Below are 19,570 nucleotides of genomic sequence, written 5' to 3'. Positions count from 1 at the left end.
TTGTTAGTATGTGGCCTTTGACATATTTTGATCAATGATATTTCTTGTCCTAGGAGCAAAAAAATTAAACGCTCCATCTGATTTAGACATTATCTGAAATTAATAATGTGAGCATTAGTATAGTGGTAGGCAGAATTCTAAGATGGCAGATTTCAAAATTCAATTTTAAAATTCCAATTTTAAATCTGAGTCTAGGAATTAAAGACAGAGAAATCATGTCAGAAGCATGAAAAAGATTCTATAGGTCATTGCTGACTTGAAGATGGTCACATGGCAAGGACTGCCAGCTACTTCTAAGAGCTGAGAGCAGCTCCCACCTGACACCCAGCAAGAAAACAGGGACTTCAGTCCTCCATTCAGCTTCAAGGAACTGAATTATGGTAACAACAAAAATGAGTTTGGGAGCAAATTTTTCCCCAGAATGCCAAGATGAAAACTCATCCCAGCTGACACCTTGATTTCAGCCTTGATACCTTGGGCAGAAAACACAGTCACATAAGACTTCCAGCCGACAGAACTGTGAGCTAATCAATGGGTGTTGTCTTAAGCTGCTAAGTGTGTGATAATACATTATGCAAGAGTAGAAAACTAACATTTAAACCATGAACAGTAATATGTTTCCTCAAAAGCTTATTTCCAAAATATTTAATTTTTCAAATTCTGATATTCTGGTATGGGATACTTTTATAAATATGTTATGGTAGTAGGAAGCTAATGACATTTCATGGAAATATTCATGAAAGCACTTTAAGAGGTTTACTAAATAATTTCTCTGTCCGTCTGAATCTAACATTTTGACCTACTTAACAAGCGGTTGTTCCTGTTTTCTTAGATCAAGTCTGTCCACCTGTAACCATCAAGCAGCTGTTAGTTGCAGGCAAATAGTAGTGTCCATTTTGGACTACCTAACAGATTGCTGATTCTGTTAACCAGAGGAAGTCAAGCTTGCTTGACAACTATTCTAATTACCAAAATCAGTCTTCCTGAATGGAGAAGAAAGGAGAAGATGTAATTCATTTTTTTCCCCTTCTAATAGATCCATCTATTCATTTTCAGCAGCAGCCACTGACCCCTTAATGTCTTTATTGTAACAACAGCAATTCTTAAAAAAATAATCCTGTTTCCCTTTTACACTAAAAGGAATTAGGATCCCATACACACATCATCATCATCACCATCACCACCAACATCTCTTTAGGCTGATTATGCAGAGAGATCTCATACCCTACTGAAGAAAAGCCTCAGCAAGTTTTATGCTAAGTTTTACACGTGCACAAAATGAAGTCTGTTGTATGTTACTGATTTTAAGCCAAACAAACCTAAACCAGATCATTCCTCCAGCACTGTCTAAAAGCCCAGAGACAACTGCCAGTGAAATGCTGCTTTCTTATCCTCAGTCTGGATCATGGGATGAGAGTGAGCAGTGTAAGAAAGAGCATTTCAGCTGGCTTCTCGAATGTCTGCACATCAGAGTTCAAGGAAGTCACTCTATGCTTGGGAGTACAAGAATTTTGACTTTTGCACCTATTGGGAGGAGAAATGTAGAAAATGAATGCTAGCTTGCTCCTTCCTCTTAAGTGGGTATTGGTGTAATATTTGCCCCAAAAGAGTGACAAGATGAAGAGGACTGTGAGCTACTAAATAACCTCTAGGAATATTTTTACCGTTTTGTCCCTTCAATATAGTACAGCTTTTAACCTGTCCCATGAGTGACTTCTAACTCGAAATAACATATCTAATGATGTTAACATCTTAAATTCTCAATTTGAGCCATGCAAATATAAAAACATATAAAATCTTCCTACAGTGTATGCTTCATTTGCCTTTTTGTTTGTTCAAATGATGATGTATGTAACCATGTGGTAAGAAATCAACTCACAGTTCCAAAATTGTCTGTTACAATGCAGAGTTTATGCAAGTCTAATTTTAAGGAGTGTTTAAAGCACAATTCAGGAAATTTCTATGGTTTTTTAATAAATTATTTCCCTTAGAAAATTTTTATACTTAAAATACTGCATTATTTGGTTATTTATAGGTTACAACTCTCTCTCAGTATAACAGATTCATTTTTCATAGGGAAATTAGCTAGCAGTTCTTTTAAAATTGGCACCGAAGTTCACATTACAAATTTACTTGTACAGTCGCAAATCCAACATAAAATGTCTCTAAAATAGATTGCTTTGTGTTCAAGCCTAAAAATTATTTTGACTTTCTTTCGAAAGAGCATTTCTCTGGGTAATAATGCAGAAATTGAGATGTTGAGAGCTTTGTTTTTCTTTTTTTTTTTTTTCCTTCAAAAAGTTAGGCAAAAGTTTTTTGGGACCATTTAAGAATGTTGAATTAGGGAAATGGAAGCAGCATGCTAATAGTTAAAGCATCAGAACCCACGCTATTGCTTGGGTTCAAGTTGTGACTGCACCGTCTATTACCAGAGTGACACTGGGCAAGTTACTTAAATCTCTTTCTCCCTCAGTTCCTTCTCTGTAAGATGAGGTTAATAATGGCACCTGCCTCATATGGTTCTTAGGATAAAATAACTTAATATTTATAAAATACCTAGAAGAATGCCAGGCACAGAGGAAACTCTAGGCAAACATTTGATAAATACATAGTTTATTGTTAGGCCAGTGATTCTCCACATCATTATAGACTGATTCAGCTTTCATGGAATCACCTTTTGGCCAGAACAGTATTTTTGTCCTTTGATTTTTGAAATCAAAGGACCAGGGAGGTGAGAGATGGGTTCTACCATGGTTGTGCTGGAGCTGGCCAGGACTGGCTTACAAGAATTTTGTGAGCTACTTGGGAAACACAGTCGGTATTAAAAATTAAAATGTTTAAACAGAAAATTACATTATATTAAAAGAAAAAGGAATAAATACTCAAAACTTAAAATTTCCTGATTATTTTCCTTGTCTTTGCTTTTGAGGTTGTTTATGTCCCTTATGTCTGGGAATGATACTGTGGGCATGGTGTACGGCTACACATTTCTTCCCAACTCTGTGGTCATTGACATCACATTAGAAGCTTGAAATCAGTCATGAGAGGAGTATTTACACCACAGAAATCAGTAAATGCTACAAATGAGGGCTTCCCCCAGCCCCAAAAGCTGGTTGTTAAACCTGTATCGTCACATCACTCAATGAGGGTCAGAGTGTCCCACTGGTTTCTGTTATTCTTTTATTGGATGTTACCATGAGTGCACTAGAGCGGATTACAAAAAATATATATACCTGTATATTCATGGAGATATCCCCCATAGATAATTTAAAGACTTCTCTTATATTAAGCATTCAAATTACTCTGTGTCTCCAGAACCATAAACAATGGAGAAGGAGCTGTCATTTTCATTGCTCTGAATAATAATGGTCTCTTTTTGTGAATATCATTATATAGTTATATGTTATCTGATTAAAGCCCCATGGTAACCTGACAAGTGAGGCAAGACGACTACTATGAGCGCTACCATATAAAGGAGAAAGTTTACACTCCACGAAGATTGTTACTTCCCATGGTTTTTCAACTTATCATTGAGGAACATGACCTGTAGACTCAGATTTCTGACTGCAAATCAAATGAAGATTTCACTATACGACGCATGTCATGCTCTCTAATGAAGCTTTGTTAATTGAGTTAGCGACCCCTCTCTCACCCCGACCCTCCCCACCACAGCCTCTTTCTCTTTTTCTCAAGACATCAGATGCTAAATGTTAAATATATTTGCGTTTTTATAACAATTACACTAGCAGGTATTTTTCAAGTAAATTTGGCTCTTGGAGCTCTCTCTGAGATTGATGGGGTTGTCTTTATCCATTGTATTTTTAGAATTCTTATTCTCCAGATTTCTCCCCAAAACGACTCCTGCCATCATCCACGTAAATCACTACCTTTACTTTTCAGTTCTTTTTGTCCAGTGCGCATTTTTCTCCACTTTGCTGCGATCTTCCACACCCACCAGGAACCTCAGCATCAACAGACTTCAGACTCCATACCCTCCCACTCAGGCCTGCCCACTTTCCAGCTCACTACTTGGTTTATTGTCCTCAATAAGATCTTCTATTTCCTCTATTCTTCAGCCTCCGTGGTTATTTTTACTTCTTATTCAGCTTAAAGTCTGGGGTCCATTCGTCTAATCATCCTTACACATCCCTTAGCTCACTGGGCGCTATCTCCTTCCATCTCACCATTTAACAAGACTCTGGGCCTCAGGACGCTCGGTCATTACCTTCAGCAGAATATACCCAGGTCACAAGCATTGCTGCAATTACACAAGCATAATTCACTAGGTTCCACTAGGACTTTTAATGTGTGATCATAATTATTTTAAAGTTCAACGTTTTCTCTATCTCTGGATCTGGTTATATTGGTGGTTTTATCTTTTGGCAATAGGTCTGTCTCTCTCTCTCTCCCTCTCTCTCTTTCTTGCTTTTCTGTGTCTCATAATTTTGATTGATGTCGATGTCAGTCTTTGAAAGTACAGAAATGTAAATCCTGAGATAAATATTATTTAAGCCCAGAAGTGGGTCTGTCTCTTCTCTGTGAGGCCATTAGTGGAGGTGGTGGGGTGGTATTCACTCTCCTTTGTAGGCAAGCTGTCTTTGCATTTTGTTTGTAGAGTTAGGTTGAGTTTACCAGAGACTTGAGATTCCTCCAGTGCTTGTCTGCTGTTCCCTTGTGCTTCTGTGAGGTCTGGGGCTCTGGGGATTGGGGGTTCTCAGTATTCCTGCTACATCCTCCGCTGGCAGCAGGCTCAACACACCTGCATGCCAGTGGACATTTATGGTCTGCTCTCTTGCCCTCCCCTAGAATAGACAGCTCAGTGCAAGGTTAGTGGTGGACGTGAGGAGCATGGGGTATGGGAGAGGCGCTTGGTTTTCCTACTCCAGTCCCCAGTTTTTAATCAGTCCCTGTGGCCCGAATCTCAGAGGGAGGACTTCCTCAGCCTTCCTGTCCCTCCTTAGTGGCAAGCAACCTACCTCCTACTAAGTCCTCAAGTGGCTTCCTGCCCCTCTCCCTGTGGAAGTCGGAATCTGCTTCACATCAGTGCGGTATTCTGGATTTGAAAGGTTTCACACCCTCACCTCTCCAGTGACTTAGTGTCAGTGCAGGGTGAAGACATCAGGTTTTTCCCAGAGCCTGGGAGGGCCTGGGAGAGTGCGGTGTGTGTGACAGTTTCTTGCCCCTCCCCCAGGAATAGATGATTTGCCTTATGTCACTCAGAGCCCTGTCCAGAGTGTGGGAGTGTCCTTGCTTCTCCCTTCATCTCAGAGGAGGGTCCAGGGCATCTGCAGGTTGCATGCCTGGCCCTTGTTGCAGTTGATGTGTCCCCTTGCCGGATCCAGGGCAGGGTGTTACACCTGCTCCCCCCTCGAGCCTTTGCAGGTCCTGCATGCGCCTGCATCACCCAGGGGCTCTGTCTAGTCTCCAGTCCACCCCCAATCTTTCTCATGAGCAAAGGGCTGTTCAGGGAGAGGAGGCTCTCCTTGTGTCTAGGGCTCCCAGGGACACGAAACTGTCGTGCTAGCCCGTAATCAGGCTTTACAGCCTTTTAGATATTTTCTTACCCACCTTTGTGGCAACACTTCTTCCTGTGCTCTGCCAAGAGAGAAAGAGTTCATGTACCCCATCTTTCCTCCAAGGGACTTGTCATCCTTTGGAACGCAACTGTAGTTCAGCTGAATTCAACTGAAGGTCAGCTCGTGTGAGGAACTCAGTCCCTGAGGAACTAAAAAATAATAATAATATATTTTTCTAGGTTGTGCAGCTTTCCCCACACATGGTGGGAACAATATTCTCTTGCAGCTTCCTTCATCTTAAACAGAGGCAGATCTCCAGCTTCCATTTTAAGAAACTTTCAAACCATTTTAACATGGCCCGCAGCCTCTGTCTCCAGCCAGTCTTGTACCCTCTCCTCCTCCCTCCCTCACGATGCTCCAGTAACAGTGATCTCTCCAGTCCTCAAGAGTGCACGCTCATCCCCATCCACAGCCCTTGCCGTTCACTCCACCTGGAGGGCTCTCCCCCACGTCTGTACCTGGATAACTCCAGTAATTCCAGACATCCTTCATCCTACATCCCTTTATCCAAATTGTACATAAATTGCTTCTTCATCTTTTCTCACAGCTGGACATAGCCTGTTATCTTGATATAGTGTCTTTAATCAGTCCCCATGGGTGGTTATTTAGATTATTTTCAATTCTTTATTTTGACAGTTAATAATTGTACATAAAGGTTATCTAGAAGATAAATCCCTAGAAGAAATGCTGGATCACAAGGTATATGGATACAGTTCAGAATAGCGGTTAAGAGCCTGGGCGCTCCTCCTGGCCAGCTGGATAACTCTAGGCTAGTGATTTAACCTTCCCGTGCCTCAGTCTCCTCATTTGTAAAATGGGGATATAAGAGTACCTCTGTTGGAATTGTTGTGATGCTTAAGAGAGTTGGTGCATGTACAGTGCAGTGTCTAGCACCCAGCCACTCCGTTACTGTTAACTGTTACTATTAGCATTTAAAATTTTAGATAGATCTTGACAAGTTTCTCCCCATGAATATGTTACCATCATATTTATACTTCTATCAGTGTGAGAATAGCTGCCTCTTCATACCCTCAACACAATGTCTTATTAAAATGTCGGTCTTAGCTAACATGATGAACACGGCATCTTGTAAGAGTTTAACTTGTATTTCTCTTATTAAGAGTGAACTTAAGCCTATTGTCATATGTTTAAGTGCATTTGTGTCCTGAATGTTCCGCAAGTTCGTCACTTACCTCTCTCGTACTGATCTGTAAGAGTTATTTACGTATTAAGGAGTTTAGCCTTTGTCTGTGCAATGAGTAACTCTTTCAGAATATTCCGTACTTTTCTTTCCTAGCACTTATTCCTGTTTTTAATGATGTCTTTACTTATGGTTATTTTTTTTAACATTCCATAAGATCAAAGTCTGTGTTGAGTGGTAGGTGACAGCCAGCATTTTAGCTGAATATACACGAGAGTCCTACTTTGGCAAAATACTTGTGAAGATTTTGCAGCCATCACCAGGAAGCTGTTGACTGGAACAGATGATCTCTGATGGCAAGAATGTTGTGTGAGGTTTCATAAACAAATACTTCCCATCAGAAGCAGTTTCAGGTGACTATAGTTATCGTAACAGCTTTAAAACAGATATCAAAAGGAAAGGGAAAATAGAAGCATTATATGTTTGCAAGCATAAAGATATGGGACATGTAGAAAAATTGTAGTGCCTTGAAAAAATAACATTTAGTGAGAAGTATTTAGATAATGTTACAATTACATCCCACTCACTTATTGTGAAGAGATAAAAACCTTTACTAATGGAAAATTGAGTCCATCATAATTATCTAAGCTTGTAGAAACCGTTAAGTGCCCTTTTTGTATAAAGTAGGTCATTTGGTTTATCAATATACTGTGGTTTTCAATTTATAATTGGACAAAGATTGTGTTTTCTATTACTGAACTAGCACTGAAAGATAGTTACTATCAATTTAATCTCCAGGTCTGTTTTTCACAGATTATATTAACTGCATGAAAAAGAAGAAACCGTTCAGTGTTCTAAAAAGAAATGCTTGTTTTTCCCATAACAGAATTTCTCCTAAAATAAGGTACACATGTTATTCAATACACAGGAATATCTTGATGACCACAGTCATTGAATAACCATTTTCACTTATATGGATGTGAATTGGTACCTTTAATAAGTCTGCTGTGAACCTGTAGTTCTTCTTTGATAATTGTAAGAAAATAATCAGGGCAGGAACTCTGCTCTGATGGCATAGTGTCAGTCTCGATTTTCAGATGATCCTATGGATTAGAAAGATACTACCGTTAAAGTATACATGGTTTGTTTTTTTTTTTTGTCCTTCTCATTAAAAAAAACTAAAACCTATGAATGAAGAGATTAGAAGTATTGCTATAATTGCACCAGACAGATAAGTCATGTAAGCAAAAATCTTAGGCATGTGAGAATGACGTTCTATGTAACTTTTAGCTGTCTTTCCCTATTGATCAGAAATCCTTGCATTTCTGAACATTTTTGTCATGAAAGCAAGGTTTTTGTGTACAGTCATCAGATTCTTCCCTTCCAGTGAGAGACTTGTCAGTGAAGAATGAGGTGATCAGCAACAAAGATGCAGAAAGTATAAAGAAAGAAAATAAATCTGCGTGAACTGGGTCGGTGGCAGCCGCGGTTGATGACAGGCCGTCTGGCTGAGCGGTGCTGGCCGTGGATACCAGCGGAGATGTATAGAGCGTCACTTCAGGGGCTTTTAAGAAGCCAGTCAGTTGCTTATGCTGAGTCCCCAGAAGTGCTTATTTCCTACTTACAATAGGAACGCTTTTTCATTAAGAGAGAGAAGAAACTCCTAGGTGGCCTGTGTCCATCTACGAAGGAAATAGCTACAGAATTTTGGGCCAAGGTCTTGTTTTAGACAACTGGGTTAAAAGACTGGAGATAAACACAGAATAAAGCTTGTTTTGTTCTTAATTATGAAAACAGCATCCTTAGAGCTGTTCTCAAAGAATCCTAAGTGAATGGTGATGGAGTAAGGCTGTTTCATTCACGTCGTTGTGGTTCCTGCAGTTTTGCTCTGCCTCTTGCTGAGACTTGGGGAAATGGAAATCACTGGTCTGTTGTTATACCTCAGTTGCTTTCTGAAGAAGTAGGCTACCTGAGCCACGGAGACTGTTCTTTGGTGTGTTTGTGTATCTTATCCCCTTCAAAGGATCCTTGATAAGCCATTATCAAAGGACTGATCAGTTCAAGTCCTTGGCGGTGCTCAGGGGTGGAGCCAAGGGATGGAAACCACTGTGTTCACCCATCACTGGAATATAAGAGAATAGGTTGCCTCAACCTGGGCCTGTTCTGTTGGTATGATAAGGACAAAAAAGTACTCATATTTACAGAAATATGGCCAAATAATTGCCTGCTTACTTCAGTCTGCATCTTTTTATAGCTAATTATTCTCAATCCCAGTATAGAAATGGAAGCTAAGTTTAGCAGATTGTTCGGCCATTTATGTTTAGTGCACAAAATTCTTAATTAACAAAATAAAAATACTGCAATCCATTGTAAATCATTTTGCTAAACTTTCAGACTTCATATGGAATCTTGTCTTGTCCAAAAGCTACTTTCAAACCCCTGCTGATCTGGCACTCATATGTCGATTCCCTGTGGAGCTGAGTAAAAGAATGTACAGGGAGCCAATTAAGGAAACTTTGAGCCGGAATAGACAGGCAGAGGCCATCTTGGCCATCCTTCTGCCTCCAGGCAAAAGCCATCCCCTGCACCAAAAATTTTTGCTTGAATCCTGCTGACAAAAATGCTCACCACGTGTAAATGACAAGTCATAATCCATTTAATGCAACTAAAGCAGATTGTTAACTGTTCAAGACTTATTTATTGTGTTCTAAGATGCTGAGTGTGAAAGCTCATCTGAATTATTTTAATTCTTCCTTTCTGGACAGTTATTTTGTACAAGAAACATACTCAAATAATTGTGAAGCTGTGGGAAATTTGTGTCCAGGAAATGAAGTTATCTTCATCATCTTATTAAATGTATTTTTGGTTTCCTTTCACTCTAGGTCTACCTTACGGGTGGGAGGAAGCTTACACAGCAGATGGAATCAAGTACTTCATCAAGTAAGTGCAAGCATATCAACCAAGTAAGCAATTTTCTTCACATCTGGAGAGAACCTGGAAGTTGCAGAATAATCAGTAAAATAAAGAAACCCTCTTGGAGGTTACAAAAATTAGTAACAAGAAATGAAACTTCACCATTTCCATTTCATGCAATTTAAATGCTAATATAAGATATCATTTAGGGAAAAAAAATCTAGCAATTATTTCAAGGGAAACATCAAAAAATTGGAACAAGATCATCATTTAAACCTAAATGTTAGCTGCCTGAATTCACTTCAGGCTACAAGTATTAATATTTATGCAAAGTTAATATCTAATGAAAAAGCTACTTTGTATGTCTGAAAACTCATTAACAATAATATTAATAATAGTCGACAGTTTTTGAATACCTTACAGTGGACACAGTTCATTCATTTTGCAATTTTTTTGAGCGCTTGCTGTGTGCCAGGCACTGTTCCATACCCTGGAGATACAGTAGTGAAATGTACAGATGAGTTCTCTGATATTAGGAATTTACATAATAGTGAGGAAAAAAGTACAACATATAACTGAAGAGTTAAATGAGATGGTACGTGAACAGTATACTCATCTCAGTGGATTCTCAGAACACCCTCCATTTATAGATGAAGAAAATAAGAGCCTAGAGTAGTTGCCAAAAAATCCATAGCTACTCAGTCACCAAGCCAGAAGAGAAGCCAAGTCTTCCGTCTCCAGAATTCTTTCTGCTATACTACAGAATTTTACTAACACAGACCTCTCTTTGAAAGCCTCAACAGCAGGGAGGGTATGGCTCAAGTGGTAGAGCTGTATGCTTAACAAACACAAGGTCCTGGGTTCAATCCCCAGTACCTCCTCTAAAAATAAATAAACAAGTAAACCTAATTACCTCCTCCAAAAATTAAAAAAAAATTTTTTTAATTTAAAAAATAATTTAAAAAAAAGAAAGCCTCAACAGAAATACATATTCTAGCTTCTGGACTGATTGGTTTGACACTGGACACAGGATCTGGTATACTTCCACTGAGTTCTAGATAAAAAGCAATCTCCACATACAGGATTCTCAAGCTCTGTGCTGTTACACAGGTTCCTATATCTTTCTGCACCTCAGTTTTCTCATCATAAAATTAGGGGGATGTTACCTGCCTTATAGAGTGGTTAAATATTAAGCACCTGGCTTAAAATTTTAAACACAGGAGATGCCTAGTGGTCATCATTAATTTACAAGATGGAGAAGTCATCATGGTGGGAAAAAAGAACAAGAAAAATCATATGACCATTAACATTGAAAATACAAAAACTTAGGGGAGGGTATAGCTCAAGTGGTAGAGCACATGCTTAGCATGCAGGAGGTCCTGAGTTCAATCCCCAGTACCTCCTCTAAAAAGAAAGAAAGAAATTTAAGTACCTCCCAACCCTAAAAAAAAAAGAGAGAGAGAGTTCAAAACTTCATATTTTGAAAAGATTTAAGGAAAAATCAGGGGTAAACCTGGCAAAGTATTTTTATGATGTTTTTTTTTTTCTTGTAGTCTCTAGCAAAAAGTAATTAATAAAGCAAAGGTATAGCTTATAACACATGAAGGACAAGGGGACCTTTGGAGCAGAAGACCCAGGAATTCATTACATTTAACACCATTACATTACATTTAACACCATACTACTGACTTCACAAATCATAACTCCTCTGGAAGGAACGTTTCACTCCATAGGCTGTGTTAACTGTTAGGTTCCTGGAAGATCTGAATCACTCTACTGCAGGGGTGGCAGGAAAATGTAAAACCACACTGAAATCTGAATCGTGTTTCTTTCTTATGTTCACTTTGTAATGGATAAGGGAAAGGATGTGGGGGTGGGGGGTGAGCATTTACTGAGCTCAGTAGCCAGGCATGTTAGGTGTATTTTTCTACACATGGTATCGTTTAATCTTCTTAACAGTGTGGGAAAGTGAGCATCACTCAGCTCTTACTACGCTGGTATTACGCAGTAAGGAGCCGCATCCTGCCCTCAGCTGTGCCTATCTCCTAGAAGGTCCTCAAAAGAAACGCTCAGTCAGAGGAATGCAAACTAGCATTCTTTATTGACCAGGGTTCTGAATTCAGATACCTTTGGAAGCTGTCAGTAAATGAGTCTGGACCCTGTGGGGAACTCCTTTACCTCAGCACAGCCTTAACCATCTGTCAGAGCCTAACCAGTGCCCTGTGAGGGAAGGATCTTAAGGGCGCAGTCACCAACTACCAAGGAAAAGGAGGGAGCTAGAGACGTGTGTGTGAGTGAGCCAAAGAGTGAGTGTGCTCCATTGCCTGCTACCCAGCCGGTTTAAGGCATTGCCCCTTGCAGAATGACCAGTGGCCTTGGGCTGGGCTCCTAGTGCAAGAGAAGAATCACATCCAAGGAAAGAGAGAAAAGAAGCAGTAAGCAAGCCCTTGACTGCCCTGAGATCCAGCTCAGTCCCTGTGGGAGGAATCGAAAGAGACTGCATTTGGAAGTCCATCAGTTCTCTTCCTTAATCTTGACTCATAAGGAAAGCAGAAAAGAGACAAGATAGACTTGTTAAAGGACAATGGGGCGGGGGTAGGGGGGTGTCCTTGTCTCACCATGACAGTTGGAGAAAGTATGTGAAAAAGGGGCTAAACTCGTCCAGATCATGCAGTAATAAAATTGCAGAGCCAAGATACAGACCCAGGGTTGTCTGACTCCAGAGCCATCCCCCGAAACACACACACACCAGTGATGCACCATCTCCACCTCCTTACTTTAATGGAGTGTGTTTACGTGTCACCACAAAGATATTTTAAACAGATTCCGATTTAGGTAGAACTCTGTGTTGTATCCATTTCTAAACAGCAGGATAGAAACTTAGTTCTAAGAATAAGTAGTTATCTGCTGGAGATTAGAAAGGTCAAATCTAAAGGGGAAAAAAAATCTAATAGTATATCAGTTCTTTATCCTGTGTCGGGGTGGAATGGTGTGCTTACGATGAGTTGTTGGGGTTTTTTGTTGTTTTTTTTAGTAGAAGTGAACCCCATTCAAGCATCAACACTTAGTTATTCTTGATGAAAGTCTTATTTGAAAAGCATTGCATGCCTCCCTGCCTTCTTGTACCAAGGCAGGCCACTGAACAAAATCATCACGAACATCAATCTTATGCATAATACAGTGAGTTCTGCAGGGAGATATTAAGCTGTCTAAGCTAGACTAGAGACACAGCTGTCATCTCTTTCTGCCCTCAGCATGCCTGGCCATCTCCTCAACCCCATTTCCCTTCTCATACTCGGCACACTTTACCCTGTTACCCAGGACTTTCTTACCTGAGGCGGACAGGATGTCTGATAATCAGACTTATGTGGATTGCTTGTAAATAGTCCTTTTTTTAAATTTTTTTTTATGTTTTATTTTTGAAGTGCTTGTTTACAATGTGCTTGTTTCTGGTACACAGCAGAGTGATTCAGTTATATATGTCTATTTCTTTTCATATTCTTTTTCACTGTAGGTTACTACGAGATCTTAAATATAGTTCCCTGTGCTACACAAAAGAAACTTGTTATTTATTTTATATATACTAGTTAGTATCTGCAAATCTCGAACTCCCAATTTATCCCTTCCCACCCCCTTGCCCCGCTGGTAACCCTAAGTTTGTTTTCTGTGTCTGTGAGTCTGTTCCTGCTTTGTAAATAAGTTCATTTGAGTCCTTTTTTTTTAGATTCCACGTATAAATGATATCATGTGCTATTTGTCTTTCTCTTTCTGACTCACTTCACTTAGTACGATCATCTCTAGGTCCATCCATGTTGCTCTCACTGTAACATCTTGATGAGGGTTTCTTCTCAGCTCTCAGCTGCGTCCAGATAGGTTGCCTGGTAAGTGATGTCTGCTTTAGCAAGCATCTGCTATGTGTCTTTCTTGGAACTATTTAGATTTTTGTTTTTTCGTCCTCTCATTACCCCAACCCAAATTTTGAGCCTGGATAGCCTGTGGTAGCTTTTGAGGTAGGAGCAGTTCATTTACCAGGTGAATGGTACTTTGAAGGCAAGAAACAGCAAGTAATGAACTCAGGTCATTGCCTCCATCTCACCTTTACTGAAAAGAACAGTGACTGAAATCACCCTTCCAGAACACTGGAGGAGATGATGGTCTGTGAACATATACTCTCCTCCCTGAGATTGACACCTGTCACTGTCTTCCCAGAAACTGAATTGTTACACTGACGGAAGCCCAGCCTCAGGCAAAAGAATAGCTGTCAGTGCTGTCCCGAGGATGCCCAGACGTAGACAGTCCTCCCTGAACAGAGTCCTGTCCGTCCACGTGTACAGCGCACACCCATTAGTGCTTTGCGGTCACCTCCTTTCCTTCCGACACAATGTTTAGAGCATTTCACCTGCTGTAGACAAATGTAATTAAAATACTGGCATTGCTAGAGCCAGCGTTTTGTAGAACTAACAAACGTGTACGTCTGTACGTGTGTGTGCGTATTTTCCAATATATGTGTGCACATGTGTGGACAGGCAGGGCTTGCTCACTTCCTATATACATATTATGTAATATATATGTATATATCAGTGCATTCAGGGGGAAACTTTCTTATTTTCTCCTTAGAGACGGAGTTGCAGCATTCGTAAGCTCGATGACAAAATGCCAGTCATCTTGATGGTGCTGTCATGGGTTATCTGATTAACCTGACCATTGTACTGTCTATCTTTCCTTCACAGCTATATACAGATTTATATACAGTTATATACAGATCTATATACAGTTATATATAGATTGCAAACTATTACAAATTTATAATAGTCTTTTGACATGATTTCACTTTTAAAAAGTTCAAATATTTTATATGTGTGTTATACAGTTTAACAAAATTATAGTAAGAGTTGTGTTTGATACTAAAAATACACTTAAATATATATCGCACATTAGACGTAGCTGCTACATTGCTTGCATCATACTGGTTTTCTGTTGAAAGGTTCAGATTCATTGTGATCAGTGATGATGATGGTATTAATTCCCTATTGCTGCTTAACATATTTCCAAAATTTTGCAGCTTAAGACAATAAACTTTTTTTTAACTGAGATAGAGTCAGTTTACAATGTTGTGTCAGTTCAGTGTACAGAACAATGCTTCAGTCACACATGAATATACATGTATTCATTTTCATATTCTTTTTCACTGTGAGCTACTACAAGATCTTGAATATATTTCCCTGTGCTATATAGTATAAACTTGCTTACCTATTTTATATATACCAGTCAGTATCTACAAATCTCAAACTCCCAGTTTATCCCTTCCCACCCACCTCCCCCCTGGCAACCACAAGTCTGTATACTAAAGACAATAAAATTTATTTTCTCACCCAAGTTTCAGAGGGTCAGTAACCCAAGTGTGGTTTCTCTGGTTCACTCTGGCTCTGTCTCTATCTGGGTTTCTCATGGAGTTGCAAGCAAGTTGGTAGCCAGGTCTGGGGGTTGAGGAGTAGCCTGGGCTGGAATATTTGTTCCAAAGCTCACGTGTGAGGCTTCAGTTCCTCACCACACGTGGACCTCTATCCATCCATAGGGCCATCGAGCTGCACACATTGTGGCAGCTGGCTTCCCCCAGAGCAAGGGCCAGGAGAGGGTGGGAGCAAGAGAAATACCAAGACAAAAGCTGCAGTGTCTTTTGTAACCAATCTCAGAAGTGAGTCACATACCGTCTCCCGTATGCTGCTGGTCTCACAGACCCACCCTGGTTCAGTGTAGGCGGAAGCTATGCAAGAGGATGGATACAGGAAGGTGGGCATTACTGGAGCTAGAGGATGCCTATTACAACAACACCGTTCACAATGTAACATGTGTAATATAGTATATGAATTAATAATTAAACATAGTATATATGTAAACTATACATATGTATAATCAATACAAAATTTCAATAGTCTCTACTTGCTTCAAACATTAAATTGCACTGTTGGTGGTTTTCCAAGGAGGTATAATCCCTTGTTTTTACAAGTTACTTACACGTGACTTACAATTCCTTTGTGTTGATACACCTTTATATCAGCTCCTGAAATCTGAGCTAGAACTCCTCATATTCTGCAACCTGTTCTCCATTACACAGAAAGTATTATACTTACAGTATTACAAATGCATATCCGTAAAAACTCAGGAGTCTGATTTCTGAATAAAGCAAAACTTTCTGCCTAGAGCAGGGAAAGCAAGTAGATTTCAGCTCACGTTCTCCAGTGTAGTCGGTGAAGAATCCTGAGTCCATATTCAATCTCACTGATGGGTCTCTTGATCCATCAGAGATGTCTGCTAAGGATGCCGGGGGAGGGGCATGAGGGACACATGCCACATCTTTGCAGTCTTTGGTCTTGGAGCATATTGCTAATACAGAACTCTGCCAAGATGAATAGTAATAATGCAGATCGTACATTGGAATGATAAAATAAACAGTGGCAACCCCCCCAAAGTTCTTATGCAAGAGTTAGTATTTAAGAATATTCTAAAGGAAAACTGATTTCCAATAGGCAAGTTTCTTCCTTTTTTTTTTTTTTATTCATTTCTTTCCGGTCAGAGTTTCTTAATGACCCTAAATGATTGCCTGAACTTGGTGTAGGACATCCTATTAGGTTTTTCCAGGTAGGAGAGAATATAGATCATAACCTATGTATGAATACAATTTGTCATGTTCAACTTACCTTATTAATTGAAGGCTCAAGTTAAGTTGTGTCATCTCATTGGTAAAATAAGTGAAAAATAGAAAACACAAAAGAGAAAAATTTGAGGTTATTTTTTCTTACCTGCAATTTTATTTTGCAAGTAGAGTCTATGTTATATGACCCCAATGTAATTAGAAACTAGCAAGACTGAGGAAGGGAGCGCGGGGAGGGAGGGGTGGTTCCTGGATTGGAAATAAAAAGCTACTGCTTTTAACTTTTCCTAAACCCTTGGTAGAGTATTTTAGCTTCACTTTAGTAGATACTGTCAGGAGCCCTTCCTCTGAAGACCTCATTAATTTGGCTGCTTTGATTAATTTTGAATGAGTTAAGAAATGCCCACTGACAGACCGCTGAAGTCTGAAGCTCCCTTGCTGAGGTGTCAGGGCAATTTCCGTGCACCTAACTCCAGCTGGGAGAAGAAGGCAGGTAGGCTTCTCCCCGGCTTTGCGTTTATGAGAATCCTGAGCTTTTCATTCTTTTTTAAATTTTATTTTATTTTTTATTTTTAAATCAGTCTTTTTTTTTTCCTCCTTCCAGTTTTACTGATATGTAATTGACATAAAGCCCTGTATACTATTTTTGTGTTGGGGGTGGGGAGTAATTAGGTTTTATTTTTTTTAATGGAGGTATTGGGGCTTAAACACAGGACCTCGTGCTTGCTGTATCCTACCCCCCACTCCCCGGAGCATTTCATTCTTAACGAGACTATAACAAAGAGACCAACAGAGGACTTGAAGGAGGAAATATGAAGCTTTTTTAATATTTTGTCCCTAAACAGTTCTTAGCTATGAATAAATTGTAAGGGTATTGAAACCACTGGTTTGTATGTATGTGATACTATGTGATAACTGGTTTAGAATATCTGATAACTAGTACGGTGCCTGGTATGTACTGAATAAATATTTATCCAATGTGTGAATACTGTCATTGAGCAAGCAATTGGTGGGGGGAAAAAATACAGGCTTTCGTGTCAGACAGACCAGAGTTTTAATGCTTACGCCACACATTTTTGAGTGTGACCTCGATATAATCGATATTATTCCAATTGTCGGTACCCCCTTTCCTCAGCCAAAAACAAGGATAGTAGTTTACCTCTCCCAGGATTGTTTTGAGGATTGAATAAAATAACTCACCTAGCATAAAGTGAGTGCTTAACAGATGTTCCCCCCACTTCCCTGATTTTATTCTACTGCTGTTTGCCAGTGGAGAAGTTTTAAATGACAACATTTGCACAGCTGCAAATAGAAACCTGTAGCCCAAACCTCCACTTACGCCTGTCCCCAGCCAGCCCAAAGCCCTGTGACAGGAGCACAGAGGTGGCATTGCTCAGGAGCCTGCGACAGCTTGCTCTGGATTTTCTATAAATATCTACAAAGGGAAGGGGTGAAGTGATATGAAACACTGTATGAGCAGCTGTCAGTTAAACAAAAGGCCAGCCGGTTGGCGGAGGTTACTCTGAATGGCAGAGCCCACTGGACTGAATAAAATGTACAGATATGGACAGCAGACGTCCAACTCTTTTCTTCCCCCATTTAACCAATGACAGGTAGAACTGAGGCAGGGAGCATTTTTTCAGCATTTTGTTGGGATGATACAAGAAGATCCTCTGGGCTTGGGTGAAGTTCTTTGAAAATCCATTCCCTTTCTAGGGTTATACTTTTCTTTAGCCAGATGGGGAATTCTCTCTGCCTCCACGAAACTTTATTTAAATTTGTCAACAAATACTTTTTCTAACACTTTTCCTTCCAAATTTGGTTGCAGTATTAGTCTGCTAGGACTTCCAAAATATCGCAGACTGGGTGCGCATGAACAGTAGAAATTAGTTTTTCTCACAGTTTTGGAAGCGAAAGGCCACGATCAAGACGCCATCAGGACTGGTTTCTTGTGAGGCCTCTCTTCCTCAGAGGTGGACAGCTACCTCCTCCCTGTGTTCTCACGCGGCCTCTTCTCTGTGCACACAAAGGCAGAAAGATCTGGCGTGTCTTCCCTTCTTCCAAGGACACCAGTCCCATTGGACCAGGGCCTCACCTCTGTGATCTCCTCTAACCCCAGTTACCTCCACAAAGTTCCTCTCTCCAAACACTGACACATTAGGGTCTGGGGCTTCAATGTAGACTTGAAGGGGATAAAGGCACAATTCAGTCCATAACAGTTGCTTCTCCCTTGAATTACTTTCCATAAGATCTCTAGCATCTTCTTTTTCTTCATCCAGTAATCTCCATTACAATGTAGCGTATACTCTTTCTTCTTACACGTTTGCCAAGTTTTAGGCAAATTGCGAGAATTAACACAAACCAGTGCCTTTTCATTTAGGCCCTAGTCTTTAGTGGAAGAAGTGGCTAAGAGGCAAGGGCCTGGTGAGCAGAATAATGGCTTCCCGAGGATGTCCGTATCCTAGTGCCCAGAACCTTTGAACATGTTAGCTTCCATGGCAAAGGGGCATTAAGGTTGCAGGTGGAATTAAGGTTGCAAATCAGCTGACTTTAAAATAAGGAGATGATCCTGTATTATTCATATGGGTCCAATCTAATCACATGAGTCCTCAGCAGTGGAAGAGGGAGGCAGAAGGAGAGAGTCAGAGGAAGAGAGAGAAGACAATGGAAGCAGGGTCAAAGATTTGCTGTGTTGCTGGGCTTTGAAGTTGGAGGCCACAAGTCGTGGAATGTCGGTGGCCTTAAAAGCTGGAAAAGCAAGGAAACAGATTCTCCCCCGGAGCCTCCAGAAAGGAAGGTGGACTTGCCAACACCTTGATTTAGCCCAGGGAGAACCATGATGGACTTCTGGGCTACAGAACCTTAAGCCAGGAAATTAGCTTTGTTTAGAGCTACTATATTGGTGGTAATTTGTTACTGCACCAACAGAAAAGAAACATAGGGAGTTAGAAGTGGAGGGGAGGGGAGTTATGATGGGCCTAGAATGTGTCAGGTAATAAACTAACGGATTTATAAAGAAGGGAGGGCATAGCTCAGCAGTAGAGTGCACGAGGTCCTGGGTTCAATCCCCAATACCTCCATTAAAAAAAAAAACCAACAAAACAAATATTTTTAAAAAAGAAACCAGAGGATTTATATAGTTATCTCTTAACACTGTTGAGGCAGGTATATACGTTTTCTAGATTGGGAAACAGACTCGGGCTTTGGGTACCTTCCCAGAGACATACAGGCAACCCAGGTAACCCATGAGCACCATGGATTTCAGACCAGGTCTGCATAGTCTATAAA

General features: G+C 40.2%; 1 protein-coding gene across 6 annotated transcripts in view; it reads left to right on the top strand.

The window, feature by feature from the left end:
* STXBP4 (syntaxin binding protein 4) overlaps window positions 1-19,570 on the top strand; it is a 167,916-nt gene that overhangs the window by 134,401 nt on the left and 13,945 nt on the right. For all 6 annotated transcript variants that reach the window (XM_074342767.1, XM_045513798.2, XM_074342766.1 and 3 more), the window contains one exon: window positions 9,600-9,657. In XM_074342767.1, the coding sequence (XP_074198868.1) occupies window positions 9,600-9,657 (58 nt within the window). The remainder of the gene's footprint in view (window positions 1-9,599; window positions 9,658-19,570) is intronic.

The sequence above is a fragment of the Camelus bactrianus genome, chromosome 16, assembly GCF_048773025.1.
Source record: "Camelus bactrianus isolate YW-2024 breed Bactrian camel chromosome 16, ASM4877302v1, whole genome shotgun sequence".
In the NCBI taxonomy this organism is placed as follows: domain Eukaryota; kingdom Metazoa; phylum Chordata; class Mammalia; order Artiodactyla; family Camelidae; genus Camelus; species Camelus bactrianus.
Note: the sequence above shows the minus strand (reverse complement) of the source record. Positions and strands in the feature narration are given on the sequence as shown.